Here is a 16,156-nt window from a genome sequence, read left to right as displayed (position 1 = left end):
AAATAAATAAATAAATCTTTAAAAAAAAAACAAACAAACCCTCGGCCTCACAAGAGTTTGGCAAATCCATTTTTACATATTTTAGTGAAAATAAAATACACTGGGCATGTATAACTTTTAAAAATTCCCTACTCTTAACTGGTATTTTCAATTAACCCAGTTCCAATTATGCTGGGTAACGGTATTTTCCATGCTTCAAATTAGAAATGACTTTGGATTAGTGGCTTTTAAATTTATGAAGTGTTAGGATCTAAGCTGGATTCCTCTGGAATATAGATGTCCAAATTTTTATGCCATACAAATTTCTACCAGATTTAAACATAAAAAACATACTCTTTCCCTTCACTCTGACACAGCAGAGAGAAGGGCCCAGTGGTTAAGAACACAGCGCAGGTGAGACACAGCAGACGTGGAATACAGACTGCCACACTACTAGCGCCATGTCAGCTGAACCACCTACATCCACTAAACCACATAAGCCCCAGTCTTCTCATCTGGAAAACGCAATCATTGACGGTACCTACCTCAGTGGGCATTTTGAGGTTGAAAGGAGAAAAATGCAGGGCATATCAAATACTTACTGAAAGTTCCTGTTACATAATAAGTGCTCAAAAATGTTCATTAATATTTTTATACTGCCTAGTAGAAAAAGTGCCTACTACTATGTAAGTAAAATTATGACCAATATGTTCTGTTTTTAGCAAGATGGCCCCCACCAACAGATAGCTCAGAAACACCTGTGGAAAATGTCCTGAGGTAAAAGCAGGGGTTCTCAGCTAGAAGCAACTTTACCTCCCGCGACATATTTGGCAATACCTGGAGACACTTCAGGTCGTCACAACTGGGGGGAGGGGTACCTACTGGCGTTTACGGTGTAGAGGGCAGAGCTGCTGCTAATCTTATCCTACAATGCACATAGGACAGCCCCCTCCAGCAAAGAATTATCCAGGCCCAAATGCCAAGATGGCCACACTGAGAAACCTTGTCAAGGTATATAGGACAGTATAGGTGATTTCTAAAAAATCAGAACTCCATAAAATTATTGAGAAAACATCGACTGCTTAAAAAAGAAAATGGGATTTTCATTATCACGTTGTCAAATATCTAGGACAGATATTTAGGACACATGGATATTAGCAACAAGACAAGATTCTTGGGGTCAATCAGCCCTCATGAATACGGTCTATCATGCAATAACCTTAGGATAAGTTTTATTCTAATGCGAACAATGTTAATACAGCTACCATGAGCACTAGAAGTGGAACTTCATTTACAAGAAGTTTAAGAAAGAGTCAAAACCCTGAAGAAGTAGGTGGAAAGTCAAAATACTGCTCTAGTACTTTGCACCCAGGGGGCCACTCAGCTGGGCTGCGGAGACTCCTGAGCTAGCTAACAGACCACCGTGCAGGTCCTTCCCTGGCGAGCAGCCTGTTTCTCAGCTTGGGTACGCACAGGACTGAAGCTCACTCTTCAGTGAATAATGTGGCTCAGAAACACTATTAGATTGCTCCTAAGACTTCGTTTAAACTACTTACTGTTAATAAATCACACGGCCTTTCTTAAAAGCAGGAGATAAAACCATAAAAGTACAATCCAAAAATATATGTATATCCCCCCCCAAACACACAAAAAGCAGACAAGACAGAAAGGAAGTCACCCCTTTTCTACCCCATTCTGTAAGACTTAGATTTGACTCCTGAGACTTATTGGCTCTGAGATTTTTTGTCAAATAACATAACTAATGTTCACTAAAATGAAAACATTGAGGCAGAAAAATGGTTTTGAAGTTCTAAGAAAAGGCAGCATTAAGACTGTTTTTGTAGTCATTAAAAAAAAGCTATCTTCAAAATATTTTCAACTTTATGGCATTCATCACTCAAGGTAACAGATCAAGTCTTTTACACAAAGACTATAATTTCATCCACTAAATTTAAAAAAATCATTAGTATTAAAAATCCATTTTTATGCCTGAAAGGAGAAAGTAATTCAAAAATGCAAAAAGACATAAATGGTAGCAAATACATGTTAACTATTTTATCCACGATGCTACAGATCTCCACTCACCCTTCTGATAGAAGAATTTCCTGTAATAGTACGCGCCCAGATCCACGTGCTCTACGATGTACCTCTTCACCCGGTCCAGATGCAACACGAGGCTGTCCTTGGGCACCTCAAGGACCGCCACTCCTGCGTTTGTGCAATGGGAACTAAGTGTAGACTCAAAGGAGGCACTTTCACACCCACTAAAGGAACCAGAATTTGATTTCGACAGGCTGATCTTCCTTTCACCCTCTCCACCGATCTCGTTCCGAAAATACGGACAGCTCATTACCAGCTCATTGCTCTTATCATCTCCCTGGTCCATGCTGAGGCTCCCCTTGGAATTCAGGTCCTCCGTGCTGCCCATCGGGGAGCTAAAACTGGCCGAGTGGGATAAAGGCCCCGAGACCAGGGAGGCCACGGCAGCAGCCGATGCCCCCGTGGTGGTGTTTCTCCTCTTGATAACATTGTGCCTGTTCATTATCGCCTCATTCAAGTCAAATAATATACTCTGGACATCATAGTGGGCAAAGCACTTTGGACATGTCCAGGGCCTGACAGAGTCTTCCGACCGGTTATCTTCCAGATCCGACGATTTCCCAAGTTCCTCACCTTTGGCATTGCGTAATTTCCGAAAAATGGACGAGTCTCCAGTCTCAGACTTGGAACGGCGCTTGAGTGGTTTTTCCCTTTCCTTAAAGAGCCTGAGGTTCTCTCTCTGGGAGATGGGCCCGTCGATAACATCCAGAGAGAAACCGGAGCCCTTGCCCCCACCGGCGATGAGAAAGTCACTGAGCTTGGTTGGAGTTGGACCTCGATCAGACTTGTCATCTTTGTAGCCCTTTAACAGATCGAAGAAGCTCTCCCCGGACGTTCCCTGCTTGTCGATTGAAGAGGTGCTACCATATTCCCTGTGCAGTGATGGCCCAGTCTTGTAGGTGGGCGAGATACATTCATCGAAGCTATCCACGTCAAGTTCACTTATGGTGATGTCGCTGTTGCTGCGCTGCCGGATCCTGCGGAGGGCCTTCCTGGGGGAGCTGGGGTAGGCTTCGGGCATGAGAAATCTGGAGTCCATGCTCTCCGCCGGCCTCGTCTTGCTTTTCAGCGTGTTCTGTATGCTCTTCAACATGGCTGAGTCACTGGAGTTGAGGCTAACAGAACTTCCCTGACTCACAGGACTGCTTTTGGAGGGCAGGCTCTCAAGGCAACTTGAGGTTTCTATTTCCTGGCTTGAACGGCTAGATTCTTTGACGTTCTCCTTGCGTGGGGGCCAATCCGCAATCCTAGCCCTAACCCCCATCTTGGGGACTCCGGGGGTGGAGGTTATGTGGTGAGAGCCTTCACTTCGGGGCGGCCCTACTGGAGCCAGGACCGAGGGCCCCAGGCTGCCATTCTGGGACCTGAAGCGTCGCATGTAGAAGTCATCAGTGTGGACTTTGGGAGCGCCATCTGTGGCCACAACCGAGGCCCTTTCGGGGGCAGCCGGCCGCTCTGTCTGTGACCGTTTCAAGCTGGTCATGATGGAGAAGCAATCAGACTCAAATCCCTGCACAAAGGACCATCATAGCTAAGTTTTAAATGTGCACTTCCCTTTTGGAGAACGGTTTCCAGAAAATACAGCAGTTGCATGAGATCTTAATCTTTTTCATTTAAAAGGTGAAAAGATGCCTTATTTCCAAAACTCTGAAAATCCAGATCTTCAAAACATTATAATCCACAATGGTTTCCTTTGCTTCACTTTTCACAGACAGCTTTCTTTCAGAAAAAACTGAATGGAACTTGTATTACTGGGGCTCTGTGATTGCCACAATCCCATGCTTTCTCTAAAAGAGAGAAGGAGGACAATTAGAATTAGCATCTGATAAATACCTCTAAAAATAAATATGCAATTGCTAAAACCAGACACATGAAAATAAAAGACTCGATAATGGATTGTGGGTCACAGCCCATCTTTTTAGTAAAGCAGGTTTGAAAGAAAGTGAAAGCATTTAATAAAATCAAATGGTACATATTTTCAAAGACTATTAATACTTTAGCTTCACTGAACTGTTTCATGTAATAGCAGGGAGGGGTGGGGATCTCGTTCCAAGACATCAAGGCTCCTACCCCAAGTACCGACCAAGTACAGGCTCCGACCTCCAGTAACACAGAACATCACGAACCACTGTGCCCAGCAGAAGTTCGCAACACGACCAACGGAGTTCGGTAATTAGAGCAACGTACAGTCAGTTTCTAAACAAGACTGAAAATCACGTTATCGAGTACCCTGCAACACTCACTTTTCAACACCTTTCATATTTCAAAACGCTGCTTGCTTTTTCGGTTTCTTTATAAACGCTTAACGTAGTTGGCAAGAGCAAATCCAATAGAAAATAAACCGGGTTTTCCCGGAGCCATTACATCCATTACCACTCCTCTGAATTTCCCTCACTTAATTACTTACCCCCGCGAGGAAGACCTCCGGATGAATCCCGCATTCACCACCACCTCTTCCCCGGCTCTCCCTACTCTACTCTGGAAGCTGGAAATACTCCGCTAATTAACAAAACGCCTGCATTTCCTTACGCACTGCACCCTCCCCCACCCTCCGGTGCTGATTTATGAAGACAGCAGGACAAAATGCTGCTCTGGACAGACCTCTCCATATTCCCCGACAGACGACAGAGGAGCGTTAGCATCCGTGCAGGTGACGGGTGAAGAACGCCAACTTCCTTGTGAGCCCCTCAGTCAGGAGGCAAGAGACACCCATTCTGAGCACAAAACCCCGCATGGTTGCGTACATCCTGCAAATAACGGCAGGGACCCTCTTTCCAAGGCTCCACAAATTACACAAGAGGTGGCCTTTAAATTCTTGCCAAATCCACGTTTGGAAGGATGCTGCTGAACCAGCACCGGGCTGACAGGGCTGCATTGTCTACAAATCACGGCTGACACCCCGAGGACGACCCGCGCTCGCTGCACTCCGCTCGGCGGTAACAAGCACTTACTTCCACGATAATTAAGCATCTCGCGAGTCGGCCTCCTGCCTCCGAGGCAGCCGCTTTAATTTCTCTTGCAGTACGCAGCATCATTTTAGAAGACTCGCTGCTATTTAAAGGCTGGAACATTTAGGGGAGTTTCAGAAACTGCACGCTGCCTGCAGAATGCAGGGCCGGCGGAGCTCCAGCTGGGCTCGGGGGCTGGGCCGGGAGGCCGGGCAGATAAACGCCAATTGTTTTCACTCGGGCCCCTCCTCCCCCGCTTTTGTGAAAGGGGTTAAAGGCTTTGCACCGCTACCTAATTAAACCTGGCTTTTGAGCTCTCTAGAAACTTCTGCCCTCAGATTGCTCTGATTTCCTTAACAATTCACAACGCGGCGTGCCCCTCTTGAACTGTAAGCCTTCAAGTGGAATAACGTGCTAACTGTTGCTTCCAGAGACAGAGGAGGGGCAGCACATGTGGCCACAGCAGAGGTTCCAGGAGTGCTCCACATAAAATGGGAGGAAAACCAGCCAACTGAGCCAAAATGCAAAGTAACCTCCAAGCCCATCTCCAGAGAAGAAAATCTTTAGACAACCAAAGCTAGAATTTATGAGCTATTTTGTAACTAGGGGCGGGGGTGGGAGGTGGGCTGTTGGCTGTTGATTTCAATGAATTATCTTTCAAACAGAGAATACACTAGCATAAAGAACAATTCTAAGTAGATTCTTATAAAAAATCAGATGTTTTCAGCATTTCTCACAATTTCAGAGAAATCCAAATAAATCTTTTCCCAGAGCTTTCAGTCTCTAAAAGGCCAACACATGAATGCCACCGGGAATAAAGACATTCTTGTCACGTTTCATTTCCCTCAGAAAATAGTTTGTTGCAGAACTGTCTTTTTTAGGATATGTGAAGTTGTATCCATTGCAGGAGGAAACTGAAAGCCAGCACTAAAAGACAATAAATAGAACTGACTTGGAAAAGCCCAGGCTGAAGCTGTCTCTGCTACAGACCTCCTCTTCAGAACCATCTCAAAGGCTTCCTAGATTTTTTTAATGAGTTTTTAAAAATCTTATATTTCATAAAAATTACTTTGCAGTTTGAAAGAAATGCCAAGACTCCAGCTACGTCTTATGAAACAATGCAATGTTTTAATTTCAAAATATAGGTGGGCACATAGGGAGAGAGCGTACCCACAATTTAATGATCTATAAAAACCAAGGAACTGGAAGGCAGACAACTGAGTTAAATAACAGGGTTTTGTTTTTTGTTTTTTTTTCTGTCATAGGACCTTCTTTACTATTCTCATTCCCTCTCTGTCCCATCTCCCTTCTCTTTCTCCCCATCCCTGTTTATAGCATAGCATCAAATCCCTTTCAGTGCAATATGAACTTTGGACAGACACTAGTATATGTAGAAACGTATGTATGTTTTGCATTTGTTAAACTAGTCAAAAATAAAGATGTCAACCATGTGTGTAATATTACGACAGATCAGTAACACCTAAAACCTATTCCTCAGGGGTGAGAGAAAAGCAAACATATGTTGACAATTATTAGCAATTCTCTTAATTATCAGCAAACCTGCTTAAACATCATTAAATACAGTAAAAAGCAATAGACTTAAATAGAAGAACAACACTAACTTACAGCACATCACCTCCATCTGTTGAAAGAGCAAGCTATACAGAAATTTCCTTGGTACACGTTTAATTTTCCACCTCTAAGTACTACTACTTGAGTCTATGGCAGACCCATTTAGCAAGAACACCAACCCACTGTTTGGTTCAGCGACTTCCTGCAAATTCTATCAGAAAAGGAGAAGATGCATCCAAATCTTACTGGTTGACAATCTTTTCATCACTCAAGGTCTATCACAACGGGACCCACCATCCCTTCCTAATAATGTCAATCCTCCAGAAGTGCTTCCTCCTCTCTTCTAAATCACTCCCAGCATTTCTCAATTCCCTTCTGAGTATTGACCACACACTTGGTACCACGGGCATGTGAGGAAACAATCCCTTTCTTCAAGGGAAGCTATACGTGTAAAAACAGTCCTTATCATTCTGGCTCCTTGAGACATTTACACTCTTGACCTCTTGATCCCTCCCTCCTTCCTAAAACACTCTTCTCGAGATTTCCATGATAGCCATGTTCTTCATTTTCTCTTGCCTTTCTCTTTTTGCTCACTCTTCAATATCACGGGTGGGCTCCACTGAAAAGCTAGTGATTACAGAGTGGCATCCTTGGCTGGCTTCTCTTACCATCCTTCATACTTCGAGGGGGCTATAAAGGGTATTAGTATTGGGATGTACAGGAGCACTGAGTGTGTTAGGATGAGATAGCAGGCATGGGTACACCCAAGTAAAAACATTACTCTGGAAAGCAGGATATTGTTGACTTGGTTGGATCATAGTTGCCTGTGCAACTGAATGAAGACAGAATAAGGGAATTACGTGGGGAGATGCTGCATGGTGGCCAGTACACTCTGGTGATGTCACAGGTACCTGAACCTTCAGATATAACCTCTGTGCAGTTACCTCCAAATCTCCACGCATGACCCTCTCTCCTAAACTCCAGATAAAATACATGCAAGTACTCATTTGATCGCTTCCTTATTTACCCATTTTGTACAATGAATTAACTACCAGAAAAATGGAAAAATAATTTTTTTCCAAGAAAAGAATGAGTGATAAGGAAGTGAGAACAATAAATAATAGAAGGAACTAAACGAAAGGAACAACATGAGAAACTTTCTCTGTGCCAAGGGCATAAAAAATAGTTTAAAGGCTACACAAGAAAATGTGGGAAGGGAAAAAACAAAAACAAAACCAAACACCAAAAAAACCAACAACTATACTTCCTATCCTGAAATAATTTACAAAACAATACAGTATATTCACCAAAACAGATGTAGTGCTTCTCATCAAATACGTCCATATTCCAAAATGGGATGTTGTTAGATTCCTCCACCAGTATTTATTTAATATTAGTTATGAAATTTGAGTATTTATAAAGGTATCAATGTAAATAATTTACAAAGTTGTATATATAGCTTTAGAATGCCCATAAATATTCTTTAGTAATGCCCATAAATATATTTTACAATGTAATAATAAGCTTTATTTTAAAATAAAAATATAAGCTCACAGTCCTTGAACATTAGGTTAGCTAAGATAACCAAATAAGGTAAACTCTTTCCTTTGCATCCCTTCCTGGCTTTCCTGAATTTCATTCACATTACATAAAAGTAACATCTCAGTTGGAAGGTCTGTCTCACTCTTTCAAGAGGGCTTGAAAAACATACAAACATCTCAGGGCAATGTCATTTGTAATTTAAGATTCATGAATCAGCACATAACTTTTTAGACAGGAATTTCCCCCTTTTTTCATTTCCGTTCTGTCCCTTCAACAAAAAGCAGGAAGAATTGGGAGAAACAGGGTTGATAAATCTAGTTCCTGTTTCAAAATGTTCACTATCTGAAAAAGACACCACTGATGGAGATGAAGTAGATTTAAAAAAAACTTGGCCTGAAATTAACCGATTAAAAGAGTTATGGGATATTGACACCCATGTAAAGGATCAAGTTACATTTGAATTTGGAGATAAGAAAGCAACTTAAAATGTGTCTACTAGGCCAGAGCAAGAACCAAAAGTGGGAGTAACATTTGGCTCCTACCCACCTGCCTAACTAAAAAAAGTTCAATTAAAAAAGTTACATTTCAAAGGCCTAGTGAAGGAAACAATAAAACTTGGTAGAATGCTTGATGGCAAAAAAGGGATGACAGAATGAAGCAGGTACCAAGCAGGTTATATGGTGGAGTTACTGATGAGCAGTGAAATGATTCAACAGTTGGCAAAACAAGAAGGAGAGAAATAAATGGGAATATTTATCTCTTATACTTAAATATGACTAAACTTATGTAATAAGCAATTGCTACAATGCCAAAGAGCTAGGTTTGAGGAGCTCAAAGTAGAAAGTAAAGTAAAAGGTAGCAAGTAGGAGGGTAACAGTGAATCAGAATCATTAGAGGGAAAATAATAGATGTTTGAGGTACAGTAAACGAATACTTTCAAGGAAAAGAAATTGGAGCTCACCCACTCATCAGGGGCACTGAGCGTTTCCATGTCTGGCAGCAGGATATTAAGAGAACAGAGTAGAACAGTGAAGCAAGTGTGTGTTTTAATGTATTAATTTGTACATTAATATTCATTTAAAATACATAAAAATTGCATTCGTCAATACTGTACACTGTGATCTACTACTGCACAGCTGATTATCAAGCACAACTTGGTACTAAACCACTTAATACCAAGTATGATCTAGGGAAAGGGGAACATGAAAAACGGATGCCAGGGAACAACCAAGAAATGCCTCATATGCAAGGGGAAATCCTTGCCAGCTTCTCCCAAATTCTGCTTCAAATTCTGCAAGTCAGTAATCCACAGAAAAGGGTCCCATAATTAAATAAGGCAGGGACACACTATATATCACCTCCCTTAAGACATGATAGTACTTTACAGTAGATTAAAGATTCCATGGGAAAAAAAAAACCTAGTTTATTTAAACTAATATTTCTTTGGATATGACCCTGGATTCACTTTTTAAAAAAATAGAACATTTTTATACTGTGCATCCTACTGAACGTAACTAGGGACAAGAATGCCCAATTTTAGAATAACCTAGGACACAAACAAAATTGTATATACATTATAAATATAGCTGTTTTTTTAAAAGTTACATACAGATATATAAACAAGCCAAAGGGAGTAGTTCCCCAAAGAATTTACAATGCTTGTCTTGAGATAGTTGAATTAAGAATAACTTCTGGGCTTTCTTTTTTCTTCCTTTTTTTTTTTTTACTTGTACTATTTATTTTCTAAACTGAGCATATATAACGTTAACAATCAGAAGAAAAAACTTGCGAAAAAAATCATTTTTTTAGAAATGATTTTAGAAACAGGAAGAAATAATCATTCTTTTACTAAACAAAACAAAACACCTGGGCATGTAGTACAACGAACACGCACCTGAATACTAATTATAAGATACTGCACTATGTCAAAGCTCCAACCACTCACATCACCAAACAAGTCGAAGTTCGGCAGATGTGAGGTCCTTCGTAGGAGAGGCTCTTGCACTAAACTGCCGGATTTAAACGAAATCAAAGAGGGCTACATGACATGTAGAGTATTCAAGACTATAAGACCAGCAGTATTTGCAGACTGGATGAATTACTTCATACACAACTGCCTCTTCTTCCTCATTTACACATGATTTCTTTAAATTTAATATCGGTATAAAAGTCCCCTCCTGCCCAACAGGGCTGGAAAAACATCTGAGGCTGCCTAACGGGAGTGAGGCTGGGCGGCCATCACTCACTCACCCCCCTTCCTGGGGCGCATCTACTTTCCCCACATTCGCAGACATCTCACCTCCTGTCCTCACAGTCATCCTTCCGCAGAGATTCAGGCTCAATGTAAAGAAGGTCACCATCTGACTCTGCTATGAGATACTGATGGCTCAAGAAACTGAAACTGTTTGTAACCTGGAGAGGAAGAGTCTAATAGTAGTGACCTTCTCTGGGGACAGAAGGAAAAGAGGTCTGAACTGTATTAAGTCAGATTTAAATTAGATAAGCTATGAAAGCTGCCTTTGATCCAGACACGAGGAGCCACAGCAGAGAATCCCCATCATTGAGACAGCTTGTCAGGCTGCCAACGTAGACACTGGGGCACCGGATGGAGCTCTGCACTATGCTGTCACCCTCCCAGGAGGCGACACAGAGGGAACAAGTCCACCCTCAAGTCCCTCGAAGGCACCTGGAACAGAGGAGAGAAGCATGGGAATCCAGAGGGTTCAGTAAGATAGAACATCACAAGTGGCTGTAATAGAGATATGGTGGTTCTCTCAATTAAATATCTATCTCCCACAAAGAATTTAAGAAAGTGCACTTGAAAAAGCACATGTAAATTCAGCTTAGAAAAACAGTAGAAAGTAGCATCAGTAAGAAGAATGGAGAAAGTTATTTCTACATACAACTCTAATATCCAAATAACTGTTAATCATGATTAATATCAACAGTGACCATCTTTCACTTAGCAGATTTTAAAATACCACCCAAAGACCAAGACTAAAAAGAAAAAAATTAAAGGGGCGCCTGGGTGACTCGGTCAGTTGAGCGGCCAACTCCTGGTTTTTGGCTCAGGTTATGATCTCAGGGTCGTGGGATCCAGCCCTGTGTCAGGCTCCGTGCTCAGCAGGGAGTCGGCTAGCGATTCTCTCTTTCTTCTCTCCCTCTGCCCCTCCCCTTGCTCATGCTCTCTCTCCTTCTCTCTCTAAAATAAATAAATTAAATTTTTTTAAAGAAAAAAATTAAAACATAAAATCACCGCACACTGCTTTAGCATTTCCTTCCATACAGATTGCAGATGGTCCATTTGTCTGTTTCATCACACCCTCAGTTCTGACTATACGCTCTCCCTGCAGGGCTCTGAAGCATTGGGACTCCCATCTACTTCACTGTTCAACACGGGTTTGTGCCTCCAGTCCTCATGAGCACCCCGTGAGGTCACCTCCATTTTCAGGGAGGTAAGTAGATTGCATATGACATATCCAGTGGGCTTGCTCCCAGTAAATACTGGACTGGCCAAGGATTTATGGCAGAAAACTACTTCAAAAATATATTATAAAAGAAAAAAAGGTCTCCCTTTGTAGCCTCAGTTATTACTTATTACTTTCGAAGTCCAACTCCGGTATGAAATACACCTAATGCGAGAAAAATATTGATGATTAACTTCCTTAAAATGCTACCGTGGTCAAGTCACTTATCTTTTGGGAACCTTCATGACTCCTCAGCCACCACTGTTACTGTGTGATTCAGGCCCGGAATTCGGGACAAACGGTAGCACCTTTCCATAAAGATCTATGGGATGACTGATTCAGATCAAGGGTATCCCTCTCTGACCTCACGTTCAGAATGTAAAACTGTGAGTTACGAGAAAGAATACCAAGTGCCAACCCTCCCTCTTCCACATGTGGTCTCGCAGGGTCAGAAACTGCAAGTTCACCAAAGGCAAACAGGGGGAAAGCCCCCGTGTGAAGCCAGATTTCCTCACTGCCAGACTCCTATCCTGTCAACTAGGCCATGATGTTCCTCCAGGACACGCCCCTCAGCAATCTGTCACCATCAGCTTTAACCACAGTCTGAGCGTCCTTGATGCACCAGTTTCTATGCACAACCCTGCTTACTCCCCACAGCAACTGCTGGGAGGTGTGATCCACGAACTTCACGTGTGAAGACCCTGCCGCTCCGAAGAGACCAGGGTCTGATTCCTCAGCCAAGCTGCTTGCACTAGAACACCCTCTCCCCCAAAAATGCCTCTCCTCCTGCTTCTTTCTGACATTGGTGACTAACCCTACACATGGTTCGGCCTTTTTCCCCCATTAGATGTTTAGGTTCCTGAGAGCTTTTTTTTTTTTTTAAGATTTTATTTATTTATTTGACAGAGATAGAGACAGCCAGCGAGAGAGGGAANTCTTTTTCCCCCATTAGATGTTTAGGTTCCTGAGAGCTTTTTTTTTTTTTTAAGATTTTATTTATTTAGGGGCGCCTGGGTGGCACAGCGGTTAAGCGTCTGCCTTCAGCTCAGGGCGTGATCCCGGCGTTACGGGATAGAATCACACCCTGAGCCGAAGGCAGATGCTTAACTGCTGTGCCACCCAGGCGCCCCCCTCCTGAGGGCTTTTTTAATCCCAAAAGCATCTAAGCTCATATCCTTGAAATTAAATCATTAAGAAACAAAAATCACTTGATCTCAGTTAAAATGGACGTGAAATTAACAGATAAATTAATAGAATTCACACTGTAATCTAAAACGTAGGTATGGTTATCTCATAAATACCTGTGTTGAGGGAGACAGGTCAAGGGGGGAAGAAAGCCCACTTAACCAAAATTTAAGATAGATTTCGGCTTCATCTTTCTCTCTTTAGGAGTCTTCACAACAACAACAGAAGTGAATGAAAAATAACAGCAACTTGACCTTCTTCTCTTCTATCCAGTTACCATCAAAGGGCATGAAAAATAGCCACATAAATGAGCAAATCTTTTAAAAGAGCAACCAGAAGTGCATCCGTTGGAACTGGACAAGGCACCATCACAATGAAATCACCAAAAGGTAAACTAATGCACAACAGAATCAGCTCTTAAAAATCCCAGCCAAGTAAATAAACACATTCACAGGAAAAAGGAGGGCTAGTTAGTACAGCACAGGTAGGAAGGACAACAGAAACCAGAAATTACAAATAACCACCATCAAATTCATCATGGTCAAGATAATCATCTTTTATGCACCATGTCATTTTTCTCCCATCCAAGTCTCCCCATGCTGCCCCCTTTTGCAATGTTGTTTTCTAAGTGAATGAATTATATGCTTTTTGTTTTAAAAAAAAGAGAGAAATAGTACTGAAAAAGTGAAAAATATATCTTCTTGTTCAGGACACCCCAATACCAACTCCAAGGGTAGCCGCTCCTAACAGTTTGTGTATTCCTCCAGACACTGTGTGGGTTGGGCACCCACAGTAAGTGAGGCATTGAAAGATAAGGACAGAGGAGAGGAAGGATCCAGGTCACGGGACGGCTCGCTTCTGAAGAGACTTAATCCAGCACAGAACCAGAAAACCACTGCAGAGGGGTGGATGGGGAAGAACAAAAGAAGCTACTTGCATCCAGGAGAACCAGAGGACCTCCCGTTGCCAAGCTGACATAAAATACTTGACGAAACACTTCACAACAATATATATATACACACACATACACACACATATATATGTGTGTATATATATATATATCCTGGTTCTGAAAATAGGAGCCCTCTACAAATGTTTCTGGCAACTTGTCAACAGCAATTAAGACAAGAGCGAATGAAATAACTTTTTTTAAACCAATGCACACCATATTCCCCCAGGTTTTTTTCTTTACTAATTATGTACATATACAAATATTCATACACATTTATACATAACCCTCAAATAAAATTATTTTTATTGATTCCCCCAAACTTAAAAATCCCTGACTTCTAAATGAGATTTACATTAAAATTTTTTTAAATTTTTAAATTTTTAAAAATTGAGATGTAACTGATATAACATTATGTTAGTTTCAGGTATACAACTCAATGATTCAATATTTTATATACTGCAAAATGATAATTGCATGTTATCTGTAAATTCAGTTAGCATCTGTCAGCACACATAGTTACAAAGTTTTTTCTTGTGATGAGAACTTTCAGGTTCTGTTCTCCTAAGCTACTTTCAAATCTGCAATACCATATTATTAACTACAGTCCCCATGCTGTACATTAGATCACCATGACTTACTCATTTTATAACTGGAAATTTGTGCCTGTTGACCACCTTCACCCATTTCACCCCACCCTCCATCCCCCCACCTCAGCCAACCACCAATCTGTTCTCTATATCCATGAGCCTGGTTTTGGATTTTTGGGCTTGTTTTTAGATTCCACATTACCCTCAAATTTATTAACTTTATCATTTAAACTTTCGTTTACAAACTAGAAAAAAAAGCTAACTAAAATGCAAACCAACCAAGTGTTCAAAGATAAAACCTTGAGGCTTCGGAAGCCTTCTTCTGTTTCTTGGCCATCCTTTTCCTTTTTGTGACAAAGTGGCATGAATCCCCTAGCTGGAATGGTAAGTTTGATTTTCCGATGTCATGTTGTGTGTCCGCATTAGCACTCACACTTTAAAATGTCATCACTCTGCCTATTCAGTATTGAGTGTTTATAAAGTGCATGCCAGCACAACACTCACACTTTTCTGCTTAAAACGTCACGTTAACTTGCCACCACTTTCAAGGCAAAAGAACAATCTCCCAAATGCACGGTAGAGCCCTCTAATGAACAGCCTTGTCTCTATACTCTGAATCTTCAGCTCCAGTCAAAGGGAAAGAGATCCAGCTACAGTTCCTTGAATGTACCTTAAATGAGCCTTCAGGAGAAACCGAGTGGCAAGCTGTCCTGGGATGCCTCTTCCCTCACTTATGGCTTGTTCCTACTCACCCCCCTTTATCCCGTTCAACTCTTACTCCTCAAGACTGCATTTGGGTATAGTCCCTCTTAGGCAGTTGGCCACCCCCGACCCCAGCCCCTGCCATGCTGTCATGTGACCTTTTACACAGCATCCCTTGAGAGTACTGCATGTATCTTACAGTGATTCAGAATCAAGACAGGGATTCTCTACTTTAAAGAAATTATCACTTTACTATGCATCATTACGTTCTAACACCAGCTCTGCTGGCAATAAAAATGAGGAATTCTCAGTTTGAAGTTTTCTGACAAAATAATTGATTCTGAATTTTTTTTTGACAAAATTGCAGTTAAAACAAGTTTAAAAGAAAAAAGATATTGGAATAAAGAAAATTCTTTAACAGAACACAAGTGCAAGAAAAGGCCTAACTAGTGTTATAATAATCATGGGTATAATAAGCATCAAAGACATTCAAATCAAAACAACACTACATTATTTTATACCCATTAAGAAAAATCCTAAGAATGCCAGGACTCACTATTAATGGTGCGCAGTTAAAACAGACATCCTTATCTTGACAGAGGCAATAAAAATTGGTAAAAACCCTTTCAGGGGAGACAAAATAAAGGTAAACCAGAAAATATGCATAATGTTGGGCTCTGTAATCTCTCTTTCAACATTTGGAAATGTATAGTGGTCCAGGGGCAGAAGGGATTTTCCTCTACTGAGCCCCAGAACTCCTCACACTCTGGCCAGCTCTTTCTGATCTTTATTTCTCCAGTAGGCCTTGGAATCTCTGCCAGACTTTCCATTCCTTGTGAGCTCTAGGCATCCACTCTTTCTCTTCAAGTCTCTAACACTGCCACCAAGTCCTTGGTTTCCAAAAGACAATCATACAAAATATCCCAATGTTTCAAGGTTTTCTGATTCAACACCAACTATGCCAAAAGAGGACATGAGGCAAGGGGTTGTGCCTAGTTTAGCTTTAGGATACTTAGTTCCCACAGAAGTGTAATGATAAATGACATCCACATTTGAATATGACAACAAATGGGACAACAAACACTGAGAACTGATTTTTACAATCTATAGAAGGAAAACCTT

At 41.4% G+C, this 16,156-nt stretch overlaps 1 protein-coding gene across 9 annotated transcripts in view; it reads right to left on the bottom strand.

The window, feature by feature from the left end:
* Nucleotides 1-2,014: 2,014 nt before the first annotated feature.
* LOC117795977 (signal-induced proliferation-associated 1-like protein 1) overlaps nucleotides 2,015-16,156 on the bottom strand; it is a 242,094-nt gene continuing 227,952 nt past the window's right edge. For 6 of the 9 annotated variants that reach the window (XM_034642448.1, XM_034642444.1, XM_034642449.1 and 3 more), the window contains one exon: nucleotides 2,015-3,866. In XM_034642448.1, coding sequence (XP_034498339.1) covers nucleotides 2,030-3,562 — 1,533 coding nt within the window. In that variant the 5' untranslated portion in view covers nucleotides 3,563-3,866 and the 3' untranslated portion in view covers nucleotides 2,015-2,029. Of the gene's footprint in view, nucleotides 3,867-4,486; nucleotides 4,634-4,680; nucleotides 4,962-5,030; nucleotides 5,363-16,156 lie in introns of those variants that run through there. The other 3 variants (XM_034642451.1, XM_034642453.1, XM_034642452.1) reach the window with 3 other exon arrangements.

This window comes from Ailuropoda melanoleuca, chromosome 14 (genome assembly GCF_002007445.2).
Source record: "Ailuropoda melanoleuca isolate Jingjing chromosome 14, ASM200744v2, whole genome shotgun sequence".
In the NCBI taxonomy this organism is placed as follows: Eukaryota; Metazoa; Chordata; class Mammalia; order Carnivora; family Ursidae; genus Ailuropoda; species Ailuropoda melanoleuca.
This window is presented reverse-complemented; position numbering and strand designations above follow the sequence as displayed.